General features: G+C 41.8%; 1 protein-coding gene across 2 annotated transcripts in view; it reads right to left on the bottom strand.

Annotated features, from left to right (window-relative positions):
- The window catches only part of PLEKHM3 (pleckstrin homology domain containing, family M, member 3), an 85,806-nt gene that overhangs the window by 50,128 nt on the left and 17,610 nt on the right, over positions 1 to 18,068 (bottom strand). For both annotated transcript variants that reach the window (XM_009331965.1, XM_009331973.1), the window contains exons 3-4: positions 8,563 to 8,708; positions 2,790 to 2,983 (exon numbers count right to left, since the gene is read on the bottom strand). In XM_009331965.1, coding sequence (XP_009330240.1) covers positions 2,790 to 2,983; positions 8,563 to 8,708 — 340 coding nt within the window. The remainder of the gene's footprint in view (positions 1 to 2,789; positions 2,984 to 8,562; positions 8,709 to 18,068) is intronic.

The raw sequence follows: 18,068 nt of genomic DNA, 5'->3' as shown, positions 1-18,068 counted from the left end.
CATTGCCATCTTCATTTTGCAATCTGGTTCAAGAGCAAGGTATAGATTTAAAGAAGATGATAATGCAAATAGTATTAATAAAAGAAGCCTCAGTGTGATCTACTTTTCCCTAATAAGGCAGGCTCTATCAGTGTCCCAAAGGCAGCAAGGTGCCAATACAATTAATCAGTCTGTTTTTAGTTCTCCCTAGACAGCAATATTAACAGTTTGTTTCAGTATGTTTATATGGGTCTGACAGGTCTTCAAGATGCTATGTTCACTTTCTTGTGATTAATAGTCATTCACATACTAAGGTGAAGACCAAGCAGAAAAAGAATGTTTTTAGAGCAGGACAGATAACTGGATTCTCTCCCCCAGCCTTTCATTTCTAACTAGGAAACAGTACTAAGTTTAGGAATGCTGTCTCACCTTATTGTTTAAACTCCTCCTTTTCTTGCAACTTGCCCATGTGTTGAGCCAAAGGGAAATTTAAATCACATTTTCTTTGTTTACTTTTCAGCTGTGCTCTATAAAGCCATCACATTGATAGTGAACGTCTGCACACTGTGATACTACATACAGAAAGCAAAGCCATTGGGACCAGTTTTGAGCGAGGAATAACTCCTTCTGGGAAAAGAACTTCTCTTCCTTTCCATCTCTGCAAACCTCTTAGGGGAGATCTGAGGGACGAACAGAGCACCAAACCCACCCTGACAGAGACTTGACAGACCAAGAAGGATCTGGACTCTAAGGTGTGTTTTGTACATTCCTTCAGTGGCTTTTACAGCACTTTTAACAAACCCTACCAAACTGGAGATGCTTCCCCAGTACAAAAGCAAACCATTCTTGGGCTGGGGTCTCCACAGGTGGTTTAACTGGAGACAGTGTGAAGGAACCCTTAGGTAAGAAAAGGGAGCATTTGGAGTATTTCCCAGTTTCCCCTTCTGCCATTCTGGCTGTTTCGTTTTGATACAGGGAGTTTTTTCTCTCTCCTCGCCACCCCAAGAAAAGACCATGCACACATTTCTCTACTAATTTTTGTCCATTCTCTCTTCTCTCCATTTCCTCAGCACTTGTCATCTCTCCTTTTTGGAGGTAGGTTTTTGGGCTCCCTCTTTGCCCTGATTTCTTCATTAACTCTGAATTTTCTGAGATCCCTTCCCTCTTTGAATCTCCTCCTTCTCCTGGCTTTCCCTCATCCCTTTGTCTCTAGTCCATTGATTTCCCTGCTTAGGCCTCCTTTGATCTTCTTTCACTCTCTTACCCAAGTCCATTCAGTCTCGTGCCTCCTCCTGCCTATTTTAATCACGGCATTCTTTTCTTCAGCATTAATCAGAAAGCATAATTTCTTTTCTGCCACTTTTTCTGAATGGCAGCCTTCACAAATCTTATTCTCCTTTTAGTTTTATTGCAGTTGGAGAGGATGGCATAGGAAAGTTATTACAGCTGAAGAGCAAAACAGCTCTGCAAGATAACAACATCCTCTAGAATAAAAGAAAAATAATCCTAATTTTTAAAATGTTGTAAGATGCCCTAACAAATAATAGGAATTGAGCAGTAAGACACAAACACATATTAACACACAGCGGGTCTGACTCAAGAACTCAGTAGTGCTCTCCAGAAACCTGTTGCTATATCCTTCTATTAGTTGTTCTAGGTAGTTCATCAAAGCAATGACATAGGTTATGTACCAAATAGCAGACCAGCTCACTTCTCACCTGGGATAAAGACACTAATAGAGCAGCCTCCTGTCCCTCCCAGAGAATTCAGGTCCTCCATCCGTAAAACACCATGCTCAAAATACAGTCACTGATGTCATCTGCTTTCTTGCCCTTTAGCAGCTCATAATTTCAAAGCAGTGGCTTTCCTATTTGCAGTCTTGTCTTACTTACAAACTTGGGGTATACAAATGCTTACAGATGCATTTCCCACCAGGTCAGCTGCATGTGCCTGGAGCCACTCACCTCACAGTATGGCATGGGCAGAGACATCTCCCCATCTCTTTCGGAGACCCACGACAAAAGTAACTTGGCTTTTTTAAGGTCACAACTGTGGCTTGATGGTTTTAAGAAGATTGTTCATTTTTCTTGTTAGAAAAATGCAGCAGCAGCTGAATGGACTAAGATACAGCACTTCTAAAATGAAGTTCACTTCATTTAAAACTACTGTTTCCACCACAGAAAACTCAATATGAAACACCTTCTGCTGTGCTGCGACCCTGTGTTTTCCAATAAACAAAACGCTCAACACGGCCATGTCAAGGATGGAAAAGATAGTGGCTGAGCAATAGCATAACTGCTCTGGTGTCACATAAATCATATGCTGGGTCACGTGCCACAGTACTACATCTGTCCTCTGCCTTTGTGCAAGATCATGTCACAGAAGAGGGCAGAAGCACTGGACAGGTGATTGACTCTGGCCTCTCTCATGTTTTGCCATACTGTGAGGTGTTTCAAAGGTCCCAACAGTGGCTACCGCACTGCGATGCCATGGGAGGGAGCATGAGGTATCACATCTGACTGAAAATGCTCACACACAGCCAGGAAGCCTGAGGAGGAGTAAAAGATGCTCACCACAACAATTGAACCCTGCGCTAATAGCTGTCAAGAACAACTTAAGATATTCAGACCCTACAAAACCATTTTCTTTGGCAGTAGATAACACAGCTGCCCAGGGAAGTCAGATACAAGCACAACATCTTTCTAAATGGGTAACACCTTCAGAACTAGATTGTGAGGGGAAAAAAAAGGAGAACAGCAACATGACAAGGAAATGACATCCTTGTGCTGTATGCTGCCTGTGGTTCTTACCTTCTACGCAGATCTTCAGCCACTGCTGCTCTGCAGCTGAACAAATAGGCTCGGAGAGATTTTAGCTGCTGTCTCAGGCGGACAACAGTTGCCAGAGATTCAACATGCTTGTACAACATGGGATTTTCCTGCTGGATATCAATCAATGGCTCCTCATAAACATATTCCAGGAACTCTTTGGCTTGCTTTGATACCTGAAAAATAAAGCAACCAGTTTAGCTAGGTTTTCTTCCCAACTCTTTTTAAGTAGATCTTCGCCTCTGTGATCTGTCAGCTATTCTCTGCATCTGAAAACTTACTCTGTTACCAATTACAGATGAAGACAGAGCTGAGAGAGATCCAACTGTCTCTGCTTATAGCCAAGTCAAACTTCATCAAGCCCATCAAAGTTGAGTGTATGAGATAATTGCTTACTTACCCAAAGTACAGCGATATTTGCAGCCACACATGTTTTCACTGCAGGGTAACATAGCTTACTAGATGTTTTTCAAGTCTAAAAACTGATTACCAAGTTTCTTCCCTGTTAATATTTTTCTTTTTGTTCCCTGTTTTCTTTTTGGCAAGAAGCAAGTGATTAGGTAAGTGCCAAAGCACAACATTAGAAAAGGAAACATACACACTGCAAATCCAATCACATTGGACTATCCTAGGGTATAGAACTCCAGTGTAAAGTACTACTCCCATTTGTTTCATGCTCATCCAGTACGGTTAAAATTATGTAAAAAGAAAATAATCAGAAGCACATCTATCAAGTTGTTGTGTTTTTTTAAATACAGATAAATAAAGTTGAATTTTACTGGTATTACTCAATCCCAGTGTTTCACCTGCAAAAAAATTTTCTTACGCCTTTTTCATGACAGTGCTCTGTTCTATCTCCACTTGCAAAGAGCTACTGTAATCTTGATAAATTAATGGGACTTTTGTTCCCACTAGAAAAGATACTCCTGCTTCTGAGGTGAGAAGGCCAAATTCCCTCTCATTCCTTATTTCTGCATTCTATCACAGCTGGAAAAGAGAAGATGGGATTATCCGAAATGAGCTGCAAATCACTTGAAACTGTGCTATAGAAATACTGTTTGCTCCACAATTCAATTAGTCCTCCTGGACCTTTAAATCAGTGTTTACACTGAGTTGAGGGAAGGATGAATTAGGCTAACAAAAGGAAAAAGGGCACACCATAGCCTCTTGAGATTTAGGATGTTATTTCCCTTCTGGTGCTGTAAGGTAGGAAGTAGGTAAAAGCAACATACATCCTTATAAATAGCACCACTTCCAAAACCAGCACAAGTTAGTAGCTACAGGAGTCACTAGCTACTTACAGGGAAAGCTAGCTCCAAATGTAACCTTTTCACAATGCATAATAAAAATATAAGAAATAATGCCAAGACCACCAATAACTACACAGATAATACAATGTGTAATTTTAAATACAGCAGACCTATTTGTGTTAAACATCCCACTCATTTCTTTCTTCCCTTTTTTTTTTTTTAAATAATGCATGTACGAGGAATCGTGCTGTCTGAATGGAAGCACAGGTAACATGCTGTGTAAGGAGCAGCACAGGCAACTTGGATTTTGTAGAACAAAACTCTACAAACCCCAAATATGTCAAGCTTTCTAACACTAGCAATGTTGATGTTTTATTAGACATGCTAACTGCAGTGCACAAAAGAGACTGCAGTTAAACAACCTGCTTTTACAATCATTAAACTATCTGGCTGTAATATCTCAGCAATCCCCTGACAACTGCTGTATCTATAGTAAATATTATTTCTCTTCCACCAATGGGCAAATTAAGCCACATATTCAGTGATTCCTTAGGAGGCACATGAATGCTTGGTACAGTGACTAGCACCTCCCACCAGGAGGACCTGGTGCCCAGTGCTCTTTGTAGTCTTCCTTGCTTTAAACCCCTGCTGAAGTGATGGGCTCCTCATCCACCTGCCCTGCTGTCTCGGGAACCAGAGGGCAATTACCGTCTAAGTACTACATGCATGCCTGTGCACACTTGTACCCTGTATGGGGCAACCCTCCTGAGGCTGCAACGTTAGGAGGACAGAAAGAAAAAAATGCCAGAATTGAGGTCACATGAGTGGCTCTGAAATACATGTGCACTACGATGACAAAGTATGACTGTGTGGCTCTGGTGCTGCATGGTCTGAATGCAGCCTTTGAGGAGAGAGGAGCAAAGCAAACCTTTCTCTCTCCTTGCCAATACAATGTACCTGTGGAGCGTTGATTGCAGGAAAAGTAGCTTTGCCCAGCATCACTGGCTAACAGGTAGGTGTCAGTTCACTCTGCATATCTGACACAGGCACACAGGTCATTTAAAACATTAACTCACATTGCCAACCATAGCAAAGTTACAAGAAGCTGAAATGCAGTCTTATAATGGGAAGGGTCAGGCAGCCATAATAATTCAGCTTGCTACCAGCCAATATTCTAGTACCTGTAGTAGCATACTCACAGTCCCCCAATTTTGCTGGGCAGACTAGACAATCCTATTAAATAAGCCAGATGGAGTGAGAAGATGCAAAGTGCAACAGGGTTTTAGCTTAAATGCCATACAAGGATGGATGCTAACATTTCCAGACCTTTCTTTTCTAGAGGCTGCAAACTTACAGTTCAGAATTCAATTTACCAGAAGTCAGCCTCCCTTGAAGCCTTCTGGCACAGGGAGTTCATTTCCTGCTGTGTTTGTCTGGCATTTTGTGCAGGCTGGAAGCCACCTGAACCAAACTGCAATACGTATTGGTTTTTGCGTGCAAACAGGGAAAACAGTTGGCTTAAGTAAAAGGAAGAAAGGATGTTCACAAGATTGCCTCTTTTCTCTTCCCTTCACACAAACACATGAAAAACACAAATATGAAAACAGTAGGGAGACAGGAAAAGAAGTGGACCTGGGGACTGAACTGCTGCTTTGGTTATGACAGAAGAAACATGCCTAACTGCCAAGTCCTTTCAAGAGCTTTTATTGCAAAGGGATTTTTCTTTTCCTACCCATGTGCTTTCAGGTGTTAAGTGCATTGTTGTTTTTCAAGATCCCAGGTATGGGAAGACACGACTCTACAGATTTCTACTGCTTCTGTTTTTTTCATGACCTGTCTTGCCAAAAGCAGACAAGAACCTCTCCATTTGCAAAACTTACTTAATTGATGCAATAGTTTACTTTACAGCTGCTGCTCAGATGTCTGAGAGTCCATGAAACATAAAAAAGAAACATGCCCAATTACATTGTATCACCATAAAAAGCTCATGTCCTAGAGTACCTGTTGGTGCTTGCTTTGCCAGGGACAGATAGGACAGACACCAGAAACCCCTGCAGAGGCGGGGAAAAGGTGGCAGTGGGAAGGAGTGCAGGTTTTCAAACTCTTCATTCACTTTCCTTCCATTTGGTGGACTGACAGGCACATTTCAGACTGTGTGAAATACAGAAGCTTTTGAAGACTGAAGCCCTGTTTCAGTTCTGACCATCAAATGCGGTATGTGGTTATTTCCTGCAGGACCTCTCTGGGGTATGCTATGACTCTGGCCAGGAGCAAGTCACCCACTGCAGAAGCTCCACTTTCAGACATTGCTGCGCTACCTGTGAGGGGCAGGGCTGTGCATTTAGAAGCTCTATTGTTTAGCTTCATTTTGGGATGTTGCTGCACAGCTTTGTGTGGGCACACTGGCAAATTATGGGAGGGGAAATGCTGACAAATTAACTGATCTTCCTTTAAAAATGAGCCCAAAGAAAATTATTACTACCAAAATCACCTCAGGGAAGTGGGACAAGATATCTGTCTTTGCCAAATCAGCACATTTAATCAATACACTACTAAGGAATCATGCAGTTTCATTATAACTATTAAGCGCAGCAGCCAGCACTAAGTTGCCTTTTAGACCATACAGAGGAAATAAACATTAGGCCTTATCTCTGAATGGAGAAAGGAGATGTGGATGTAAAAATGCAGGCAATATGTGTTCTACCTCAGAGAAGTACTGCTTAATTCCCCTGGAGGTATAGCATGGACAGAAATAAAAGCACATGTATGCAGAATTGAATAGAAAGGGGAAAACCCCAAAGATTTCACAAAAGTAACAAGAACTACTTGTTATTTTAATGCTATACATGGATGGGACGGAGTTGAGGAGATCCAGCCAGTGATCTCAGCTCAGTTGTCACACTGCCACTGTAGCACATGATGCCCTCTTCACTTTCCCCCCCTGCCTTAGTTTCTGCTCTAATAGTCGGGGATTCTGTAGCGTTTTCCTACCTAAGGGATGATGTTCCTTTCTTAAATCCACCTCTCTGAGCACTTTGGCACAGAGACTGGTAAAGTATCTGCACAGAATTTGCTTGTGCTCCCAAGCCACCTCACAGCTGTTCTGCCTGTCTACAAAAAGTGCAAATTGGTAACTTCTCACTATTATAGTGCGATTACAGTAGATTAAGTTTTCAATGAATGCTTAAGCTTAAAAGTCCTTTCCTTTTGTGCCTCAGCTGCCTATACCAAGACCACAGGAAACAGAGCACAGAGCATAATTTTTACTCTGCAGGTTTAGAAAACAAAACAGTTTATTTTCTTGGCAGTATTACTGACAGCTTGATATGAGGGGTCTTTGCCTTACCATCCACTTGCCCCATATTTGGGCTACCTATACTACCGTGGGCTACCAAGTTTAGTCCTTGGTAAAAGCATCCAAAGAAAGAACTCTTAAATATTTATTCCTAGCTTCTAGGAAAGGGAGAGGGTTTTGTCTCCACACGTAGGAGCTTTGTAACTCTGAAGAATCTTGCATTTCATGGTGCAAGACTATCATTTTCCTGATGGCATGCTCTGGCTATCTTTTAATAATCTCCCCGTATGACAAATTTTCTTCTTCAAGAGAGCTGCTTTTCCCCTAATGGGGCATTTACTGGTCATTTTTTTTCCCTTTTCAAATAGCCCATAATAATAATATTCGCAGACATAAAACATCAAACAGCCTTTCCTAACAGTGGCTGCTAGGTCTGAAGCTCCAGCATGGTTTGGATTCCTTGTGAGTTTGTTATTGTTTCATATGCTCCCCGAGATGGCAAAACAACACTGCTACTGTGTTTGCTGGCATAATGCTTTGAGGCATGTAATCAGTTGCCCCTATCTAGCAACCAGCCACCGAGACATCAGCAAATAGCAGATTACTAAGTTTTAGAAAAGCTGCTTGTGTGGCAAGTGAACAACTGTAGAATTTTCTCTTTATGTTACTTTCAGCTGTCTGGTCCAAACAAGTGCTATAACAATGTCCTTCTAGTGTCCTTGAAATGTTTGTGCTAAGAGACAGGACGTACTGGGCCTTGCATACACCACGTTTGGGTATGCCAGTTTCCTGCGGGCATTTCCACAATTTAGCATCCAACACCAAGCAGTGCCAATCCATAGTCCCTAGTGCTCATGAAACAGGCACTCCTCAAGGGCCCAATCTTTAGCAAAGATTAGGGCTAAAAGAGAGTTTTCAGTGTTCTGTCCTTCCCTGTCTCTTGAACAACCAGCTAAGCAATGGTGGAAAAGATGCCACCAAGAGCGAGCAGCATGGCTGCTTCTGTGGCGGAACGCCTTAGGCCTGGCTAAGGAAATTGTGATGAAAACATCTGTCTTGTTGAGAAAGCATGGCTTATTCTCGCAAGAGGGACAAAGACGACAGTATTAGCAGTCAATGCCTGTAACCTTCAACCTGTTGCAATGCCTGTGTTTCTATCTAAAGAGCGATTCAGTTCACTTGGTATCAAGCCAACCTGCAGGGAGATTACCTTGTATTTGGAAGTGTCCCAGTTATGAACCAGCCGTGCAGGGATGAGGAAGCTGTCATCCACATGGCAGGTGCTGCAGTAATACCATCCACTGTAGCTGCACACCTTGGCTTTCCCATTGGACAAGCCTATGGAGCGCTGACAGCCTGGAGAAGAGAGAGGGGAAAAGTCTGGGTTTGTACACCATGCCAGAAGTACACACTCAGGATGCAGTAAGAAAAGTAATTATTCCCCCATCTGAGACCCTTTTTAAATTTTATTTATTTATTTTACCAATGAGCCATTTCTCATTCCCTAAAAATAGAGGAATAAACATCAGTATTCTTGGACTAGTGCTGAACAAGCAGACGCTAACTTGGGCATCTATGACAAAGAGTTCAGAGAGCAGTCAAATGATACTTAGCACTTCTCAAGAACAAAGGCAGAAGACCAACTTTGAGACCCTGGGCATTTAAAAGCCATGGCCATCTGAAAACCATGACCTGAAGCCTAGACAGAAAACACCAGACCACAGAAGTACTGCGTGCTCTCTCCAGACAGCTCCCATTTTCCCCAGAAGAGAATGGGCCAGCATTGGCTGCCTGAAGGAGCTCAAGCCAGCTCCTGCTGACAGCCAGAAGGGATACTGACTTGGCAGGTAGGATCTGGCCACAGAATTAGCACAGCCAAGGCAAACTACAGTCAGACCATGAATAATAACTGTGAGCAGCAGTCACATTGAGAACGAGTAGTCCTCACCTAGCAGTAGTGACACAGCTCAGTTTCCTGCATGGGTGGTTTTTTTTTTTTTCCTTACAATTGGATTACCCTGTGTCTTACAAGGTCTGAGGTCTGTCTGATACTTTTTTCACAGCTGGATCCCTTGCCTCCTCCCATGCTTTCTTGTGTGGAATCCCTGGGGTAAAACAATGTAGTCAAAAGCTGCTGCTTTAGTTGGAAAGAACTAATGCAGAGCTCTCCTTCACCTGACCACCTGTTTTCACAAAACACATAGAAACTCAATGTATTTGACACCTCTGTCTTTCTCTCAACTGTGGCTAAAACAATCCAACAGGTTCAAATAATATTAGAGTGGAGGGTTGAAGACAGACAGCACAGTCACATTAAACAACCTGCTCAGGAAGCGAGGCTAAAAATGTTTGGATAAGATATAATGAGATGTCTGTGGTTGTTATTAACACCTCTTTGACACAGCACACATGGCAATATTTCTGCTTTTCCTTCAAATGCTAGTGTCCCCGTATGACATTTACAGCTACAGACACAATTAGCACCACAGCCCCACTCCAGCGTGTGCTGTATGCTCAGATGGTCTCTGCTGGAGCTGGTTAGTAATGCTGATTAGCAGAATCCTTGTACATCACTTCTACAGCAAAAGTATTGGTTAAACAGAGTTTTTTCAGGCAGAAGTCAACTGACTGCTTTTGTCAGTATAACTGATTTTGTTTAGTGTAATTATGCAACTTCTCCCACTGAAGCCATCTTTTTTCCCCAGTAAAAGTTATCTTGATTTGAGGAGAGATTGCAGCTCAACTACTCTAAGCATAAATCGAACTCCCCCTTCTCCCTATTAGCTGATGCTACCATGTCCCCTGTGCTCTAATCAAAATAATTAGAATAACCTGACCAACACAATTAGTTCACTTCCTCCTCTTCCACACTCCAGAGCCATTTGGCCATTGATTCTCTGCAATGCACGCTATCAAGTGAATCAGTGTGGGACATGTCCTGTCTCCATCTCTCTCTCCCCCTTCCCTTTTTTTTTGAAGGGAGGACATGCAGTTTCTTGAAAAAGGCAAATATATGAACAGGTCTGTTGACGAAAGAGATACTTATGTTAATGTCTCCTCCTTTACCATTCATAAGATCAGAGCATAAGTAAAAACATATATCTCAAGTGGTGTAACTCAACATACATAATGCAAAAATGTGATCTCGTCTTAGCTAATAATCAAACAGAAAACCCAAACATTATGAATGTAAACTATTATCATTGTAGAAATAATTTTTGTATGGTAAATATTAGCAGAACTTCTTGCAAAGCAATATTTTTAGGGCAGAAAGAATGCACGTATGCCTTTTATAACGGTAAAGTCAATTCAAGTAATTCAGCAGTGTGTTACAAAAAAAGATGACCTATGACTGTGGCTTGGGATCAGAACTTAGGAGCCAACAACTTCATATTTTCCTCAGTGCAAAGCACGCATTTTCCCGTCTTTTCTTTCCTGTTCTTTTCTTTTTTTTAAAAAGCAGTTTCCTGACTAGTGAGTTAAAAGAATTTCCATGCAGTCCTGCTCCACTGTGCTGTTATGGATTAAGTCAGCAGGCATGCCTGGTAGTAAGCTCAGTATCAGTGCTCTGTAGTACATACAGAGTATAGTAGAACTATACTTTCAATTTTTAAAATGCATTCATCCATAAAGGTGAAGGTTTTGAACAGCTGATGAGACATGAAATACTAGTCCTGTTCATCTGACATGACATTCATCTGACTAGTAGCCCTGGAAGATGCTTGTAGAAGGTACTCACACTAGTGCTATGCAGCTCGTTTTTAAAAGCACAACAGAGGTAAATCTTGCTCCTCTGTAAAGGAAACAGAAGTATGCCCACTCCTCTCCTCATGAAGCAAGATGAAGGAAGGAATCTACAAAAGAGAACATTCTCCTTTCCCAAGCTAAATGTGAACAAGCCCTCAGAGAGGATGTTTGTGTTAGCAACACCACAGTACAGCACGTTCTTCTGTGCCAGCCTTGCTAAAAGAAGTGAAGGGTCTGAATCTTTATCCTCACTAGTTGCCTCTGAATTTCCTATCACTGAAAAGCACTGAAGCATCTGTCTTCATACCTCAACTGGCTCCAACTTTAGCATTCATTACACACAGCCATCACCTCACACTGGATGAAACAGAGACTGCTAAATGACATGTAATATTTTCTAGCTCAATGTGTTTGGACCAGCTGACGAAGTACTAGTGGTAAAGCTGTATCTGAATGAGACTGAAGTCTCCTAATTCAATGCCATTGAAATCTTTATAAACATTCCCCACTAGCCAACACTTACTTGTCTGGGGGATGAGGATGGGGATGGAACAGGACACACTGATTTCATCTAACTGCCACTGTGCACTCCCTGCCACTCCACAGGCTGCTAGTTTGTCTTAGTGCCCTAGCTCCTATCCGTTAGACTGAAGGCAAGAATAAGCTAACTCCAATTTGAATTGCCATCATTGAAAACTAAAACATTTGCAGTTGAGAAGTCACCATTTTAAGGCCTAATTTCTTGCAACCTCCTAGAACCAGAAACTCATTCCAGTCCACAGAGAGAGTTTTCTCAGGAGAGGAATGACAAAGCACAGAAGTGCTGGGGGGGCTTCCCTCCTCCTCCCTATGTCCAGCTCACAAGAACTAAAGGTCTCCAAGGTGAGGAGGGTGGTTTCAGCAAGCAATCTTGGATGCCTTTCCCTTCAGGAAGGGTGGTTTTATAAAATGGAGAAAGTGGAAGAAGTTCCTACCCAAGCAGCATACATTGCTTTCTCCCTTATTCTAGCCCTTCTCTGAACCCATGTTTGTTTCCTTGTTCCTCAGAAACACATTTTTACACAGAGTATTTCTCACTCCTCTTCATATCCTCAAGTAAATCATATTCTGCAAAGCTACGTAACAGTTGTAAGGTTGGGGTATTTTAGATGAGAATGTGGCACTGGCACCTACCTTACATTTTCCCTCACCTTACAAGCTTTGCTGTCTGAAAATCACCATCCTTTCCATTCCTATCTGTTGTGATTCATAATGATGGCTATTTCTACAATCCTTTCAAATCAAGTTATCAAAGCACTGATTTTCTTTGATGTTATGCAGTTCAAAGTGATGTAGTGTGACAAACATATTTCTGTGGCATAGACCACTTATGCTACTTTGTTTTTTTTAAGCTGGAAAAAAAAAATAGAGAGAGAGAGAGAAGGAAGAGGAGAAAGGAATAGCTTGTGGCTTAATGCCCTTGGAAGTCCTTCACCTGGACATTCAGGTACATAAACTTGCCATCACGTTGACCAGAAGCAAAGGTAGTACTGATTCCTGGCTTTAAACTCTTGAGCACCTCTCCCAGCAAGATAGTCAGATGTAGCTGACCACCTGAGAGATCGATAACACAACTCAACAAATAGTTTGGGGTGGGGGAAAGGAACATTTCATGCTTGCAGAGAAAACACTTACTTGCCTATAGCTAGAGAAAGCACCTTCCACATGATGGGGGGAAAAAAGCAGTGCGACTTTCACTAAGCCTCTCTCACCTACTCCTAATGCTCATACAGAATATTATCTGTATAACATCTGTACAAAGGTCTGGCAAACCCTAAGCCTAGAGCAAAGAGAATACTGCAATATTTACTATTAGCCAAATCATCCCTACCTAAAGGATGTTATAGAGCAAGCTACAGAGGGAAGAATTGTAGCTGTAGGTATACTGTTAGCAAAGTGAGGGAAGGAATAATCCCAAACCTTTCATCACAGAAAATATAACAAAACAGTCTTGGAATCAAGCAAAGAAAAGAGGGGTTAGAAAAAATAGCAGCAAGAAAGTGCTGCTGGGTACAGATGAACCTCTCTCGACAACATGTCTGTGAGCTGAGAAGGAATGTCAACGTCAAGAGGCTCATCTCCAAGTGCTAAGACTTCAGGAGGAAAGAAGTACAGGGAGATGAGGTTAAAAAGTTGTAACAAGTCTCTCTCCTTGACTTAAGGTGGTGGTGAGGACAGTATGGAGGAAGAATCTGAGACAACTTGAATATAATTCCTCGTCTGCAAAGTATGGAAAACATCACTTCTGCCACTTTCAGGGTGTTGCATACTCTTACTGTCAAGGAAGATGCACGCAACTATTCTTTTTATCCAGATGCCTTTTTCTTTAATCTTTTAGCAAGAAAAGATTGGAGTAGCTCCACAGTGAAACAGAGAAAGTGGAAGACCAAACTAGAATTAAGTACACAACTGTTTTCCTTATTCAATAAAGTTCCTTGCTCAGCGTCAGCGAAAACCAACTCCCTTGTGATTGTGTACCATAATTAAATCTGTGACAGATTAGCTTAGAAGCTAATTCATTTAGAAACAACATACAATATGAAGAAAAGAAAATGACCCACAGACTTCAAAACGCTTTCAGCTTGATAAAGCCATAAAACAGACTAAGAAGAAGGCGCACAGCAACAAAATTTCAGTGTTAGATCAGACATACACCATTGCTGTAGCTGCTCAGCACAAACAGAAAGAGAAGGTGAGAATTACTTCAGTTGCTGGCCTTGTGTTTCTGTGCATCTATTCCAATTCACTCCACCATGCGAAAACTCAAACGCACAAGGAAGACACGCTAACAATCCAGCTGAGTTCTCCCTCTGCCCACCCAGGTTTTAATTTGCATTACACTTTGTCCTTTTCCCAGCATTACTTTTTTTCCAAAGCAATTCTCTTTCTAAAGAAATAATCAAAACTCATAACTCTCCAAGCAAAGTCTGACACTTTACTCACCTTGCTTACTTTTTTGTGAGCTTCTTACGGACTTAAAAAAAAACAACCAACAAAACCTTAACAGATTAAAGGCAGAAAATTTTCCCTGTTGAAGCCATGTGGGTTTGACCCTATCCAGTTATAATTATCTAAGCAACATATAAGTCCCACATTATTTATCTCAGCAATGTACAAATCCCACTTCAATTACAATCTAGATCAGCTTCTCCAGAAATAAGAAAGGGTTCACTAGTCCCCAACTTTCAGACTGAATTTTTTTTAAATAGACTGCAAAGGATGGACCAACCATTCTAAGTCAATGGAAACCTTGTCTGTTAGCTGGAGCTCAGGACTAAACCCTAAATTAACAGCCTTCCCATCTTTGTTAGTGCCATTTGAAGATATAATGCATAGCCCTGTGTCTCCTGTCTTGCACAATCCAGTTCAGCTAACTTAGCCTACCCAGTCTAGGCTTGCTGGCTACAGGATCTAGCCTGGGTTGGGGAGACAGGCCACTCCAGAGTGACCCATCCAATCCTACAAGTGATGTCTCACAGGCAAACTGTCACAGATCATCTCTCCAAGGCAGATGAGATGAATCATCCTCTAGGCACCTAGGCTTTCTTCCAATCAGCGAAGACTGGATTAGCATAGACATCCAATATTTAGACTGCTAGGGGCAGGTGAAGTAAACACCACCCTTTACGTCAGTCATGCTGAACACGGAGAGCTGTGACCCTCTCCATGAAGATGAACAATCAAGGAAAAAAAAAAAATCACTGGTGGAAACAAGCCAGGTGATAGCACATATACGTCCATACGCAACATTCTGCATGTTTGTATTAAACTTTGTAGAAGATAGCATACAAGCATGCTGCAGGTTACACAGCTAAATTCTGCCTTCCCAATAAAATTAATAGGAGTTAAGCCTGCAAATGTAACACTGAAAAAACATAAATGTCAAAGTGTAAGCTCGCACTTTGCATGTATGTCAAGAAAAAAATTCATCAATAAATCAGGACCAAAAAAATACTAGCTGTGTGTCAAATGGCTGCAACAAAACTGTACCTTTGGAAACTAGCTTTTTATTCGCTTGGATTTCCCCACTGGAATTTCACCAGAGTATAGGTTCTTTTACCGTTAGCGTCAAATGCTGAGAAGGGCCGAGATGCCATTCTCCCCAGAGAACTTGCTCTGAGGGAATTACAAACAGCTATGAAGACACGCTTCACACGCAGTTATAGTTTGTGAATCCTTTAACGCATGGCCAGTTTGCATTCTCCTAGAGCATCCTTTCAACTCCTTTTTCCCCATTCCCAGGACAACAGCGCTGAGGAAAAATACCATGCACCTCAAGCTAATTTGCTATTCTTTCCCCCATGCCCTTATAGGGGGGATATTCTCTGCAATATCTGGTGCTTTGCTGAGACTCTGAAGTGCTGCCTGACAGAAGGGAACAGGAGCTCCCGTGGAATGACTTATTGGCAGGATTCAGTAATTCACCAGCTCTTTAGTCAGGGATGGGAACTGAACACACTCTCTGGGCCAGCTCTTGAAGTCTGCCAGCTAGGAATAAGTAGATAATTTGAGCATAATTAATAATAGTATTCCCATTCCTACAGTTGATTACACTCATGCTTGGTTTTATATACTGAGGAGGTAGACAAGAGGACAGAGCAAAAAGCAGGCCAGCCATTTGTGTGATCAGATCAAATGCTGCTGCCAGCATCCTCAGCTGCAGCTAGGTCATTTAGCAAAAAGAATCTCTACTTAACTCAGTTTTCATTTCTGCTCCACAGTTAGTTTGAAGACCACTTACCCCTGCACTGCTCACTCATTTACTTACACTGAAGGCTACCTAGTTTGCTAAGTTTCATTTATTTGATACATAAGCTATTAACATACCTAGAAATAATAGCTCTGTTTCTGTTTGAATACACAGCTGGGTTTGTATCTCCTTTTAACATGAGGAACAACTGTGCAATAAGTGTGGTTATATACATTTTGCCAATGCTATTTGGCTGAATTTCTTCTTGGTTGCACATCACTGCCACAGCACTACTTTGGGCAGATGCACTATTCAGATTTACACAGCACAGGTATGCATCAGAGTCTACTGACGTTGCAGAAGGCCAGACTCAGAACCTGAAACCTTCCCACCAGTTCACCTGTGGTTTGCTCTGTAACTTCTTTTACATTCCCCCTGATCTGATCCACTTGTAATAGTTTTGCCAATAATAGGCTGCTTTGGCATGTGACAGAACAGGGGGGAGCCCTGCCAGCAGACACACAAATGCCCTAGTTTTGCAGTAGTGGACCTAAAGCAGCCATTTTTCTTCTGTATTTGTCCCTCAAGGTTGCATACCCACATAGATGCTCTGATGCCGAGCAAACCCACAGTGCACATGGCAGGTTTTTTTTTCCAGAGCAGCATTAAGAGGGGCTCCCTATGGTGCCGGCTTCTGTGAAACCTCTAAGATTACCACATCTTTGTCACCTCTTCTCCTCTGTCAAATTTTGTTAAAACAGTCGAGTAGATTCAAATCTTACGGGGCAGGGGTAAAACTGCGAGCAAACATTATAACATAAGCTTTGTTTTCTTAGAAACTGGCTAAGTACTCAGCTAAACTGCCCTTCTGGGCAGCAGCAGGCCAACTCCAAACCAAATCCTATGAAGGGGAAAATCCCACATTGCGAAGGTGCCAACCAGATCCCAGGAAGGTGAAGGACCTAACTTCTACCAGCTTAGACAAAGCTAATAGTTTTCACTGCCATTTCCCCTAGTCAAGCCATCTTAAAACTGGATTGAAGAGCTCACTCACCACTGAAGATTAAATGGCTTCTGTGATCATAACTGATCACCGATAACAGGTTTAATCAACTCAAGCAAGTAAAAGAGATATCAGAAGATACCACATGGTCTTTCCCCAAACAAGAGCTGTCACATGGCAAAGCACTCTGGACCAGCAATCTTGCGTTTTGAAACATGTAGGTCCACTGTAAGTTAAGTACTTCTGGCTACAGAAATTCAAGTCACCCTTGTCTGGAAACCTTCCCCTGACTCCTCCCAACAATTCACTCGCCTTGTTTAGACATGGTATATTTTCCAAATACTCATTTAGCCATGGACAATGTTTTTTTGCTCAGCTGGTTTTGGCTAACAAAGAATAAGAGTTTAGAAATGCCATTGTTAGCTGTGGAAGTTTTGCTTTTGAATCAATAGAAACAGGGCCTGAAAGTCACATACAAGACTGGAAGACTGTGGTCTAAAGTGAAGATACTTAATAAAACCTTTACAGTGCAAAACAAATTCTCAGGGGATTTTACAGAGTCTCAAATACAGGGAAGGCAAAAAGCTGCTGAAGTCTTGGAACAAAGAGATCAATTGAAATCAAACCAAGCACAAAATATATACAGCACTTAGAAAGCACAATCCTAAAAGCCCTGGACAGGTGAGAACAATTGTTATTTGGGACTAAAAATGTGACAAGAGTGCTGACAACTTTCCAAAGGACCTTCTGGTATTTTATTATTGTGCTACATTTGCTAAGATTTGTCCCCTAGTATTTCCGTTTCAGTGACATGCTACAAATAGGTGCTGGGTGTGATGACAGTTCACAAAGTATTTGCTAAATTCAAGGAAGGAGCACCCATGCTTTTCAACTATCTGTATTTGAGAAGTTTCGACTATATGGCTTTTTGAGAAGTTGAACAAAGTCAATATCGCAGTGGGCTAATTCTTTTTTCCTTTTTTTTTTTTTTAAAATCACACTTGCTGGTTTGAAAGCTATTAGGAAAATACTTTCTTTTCACTGAGGGGAACAAAAAAAAAAGGGAAATTTACTTTTACTACAGTAGGGGCTGATTTCAGACCAGTGCAGTGAGCTAGAGCAGAGGCTGCACGAGCTGGGCATGTTGCACTGGACTGTGCCCCATCTACACACATGATCACAGCACGAGAGGCAGAATGACTCCTTAAAAGCCAACAGCTTTCCACCTGCTGCTCAG

The sequence above is a fragment of the Pygoscelis adeliae genome, unplaced genomic scaffold (genome assembly GCF_000699105.1).
Source record: "Pygoscelis adeliae isolate BGI_AS28 unplaced genomic scaffold, ASM69910v1 Scaffold160, whole genome shotgun sequence".
NCBI lineage: Eukaryota > Metazoa > Chordata > Aves > Sphenisciformes > Spheniscidae > Pygoscelis > Pygoscelis adeliae.
Note: the sequence above shows the minus strand (reverse complement) of the source record. Positions and strands in the feature narration are given on the sequence as shown.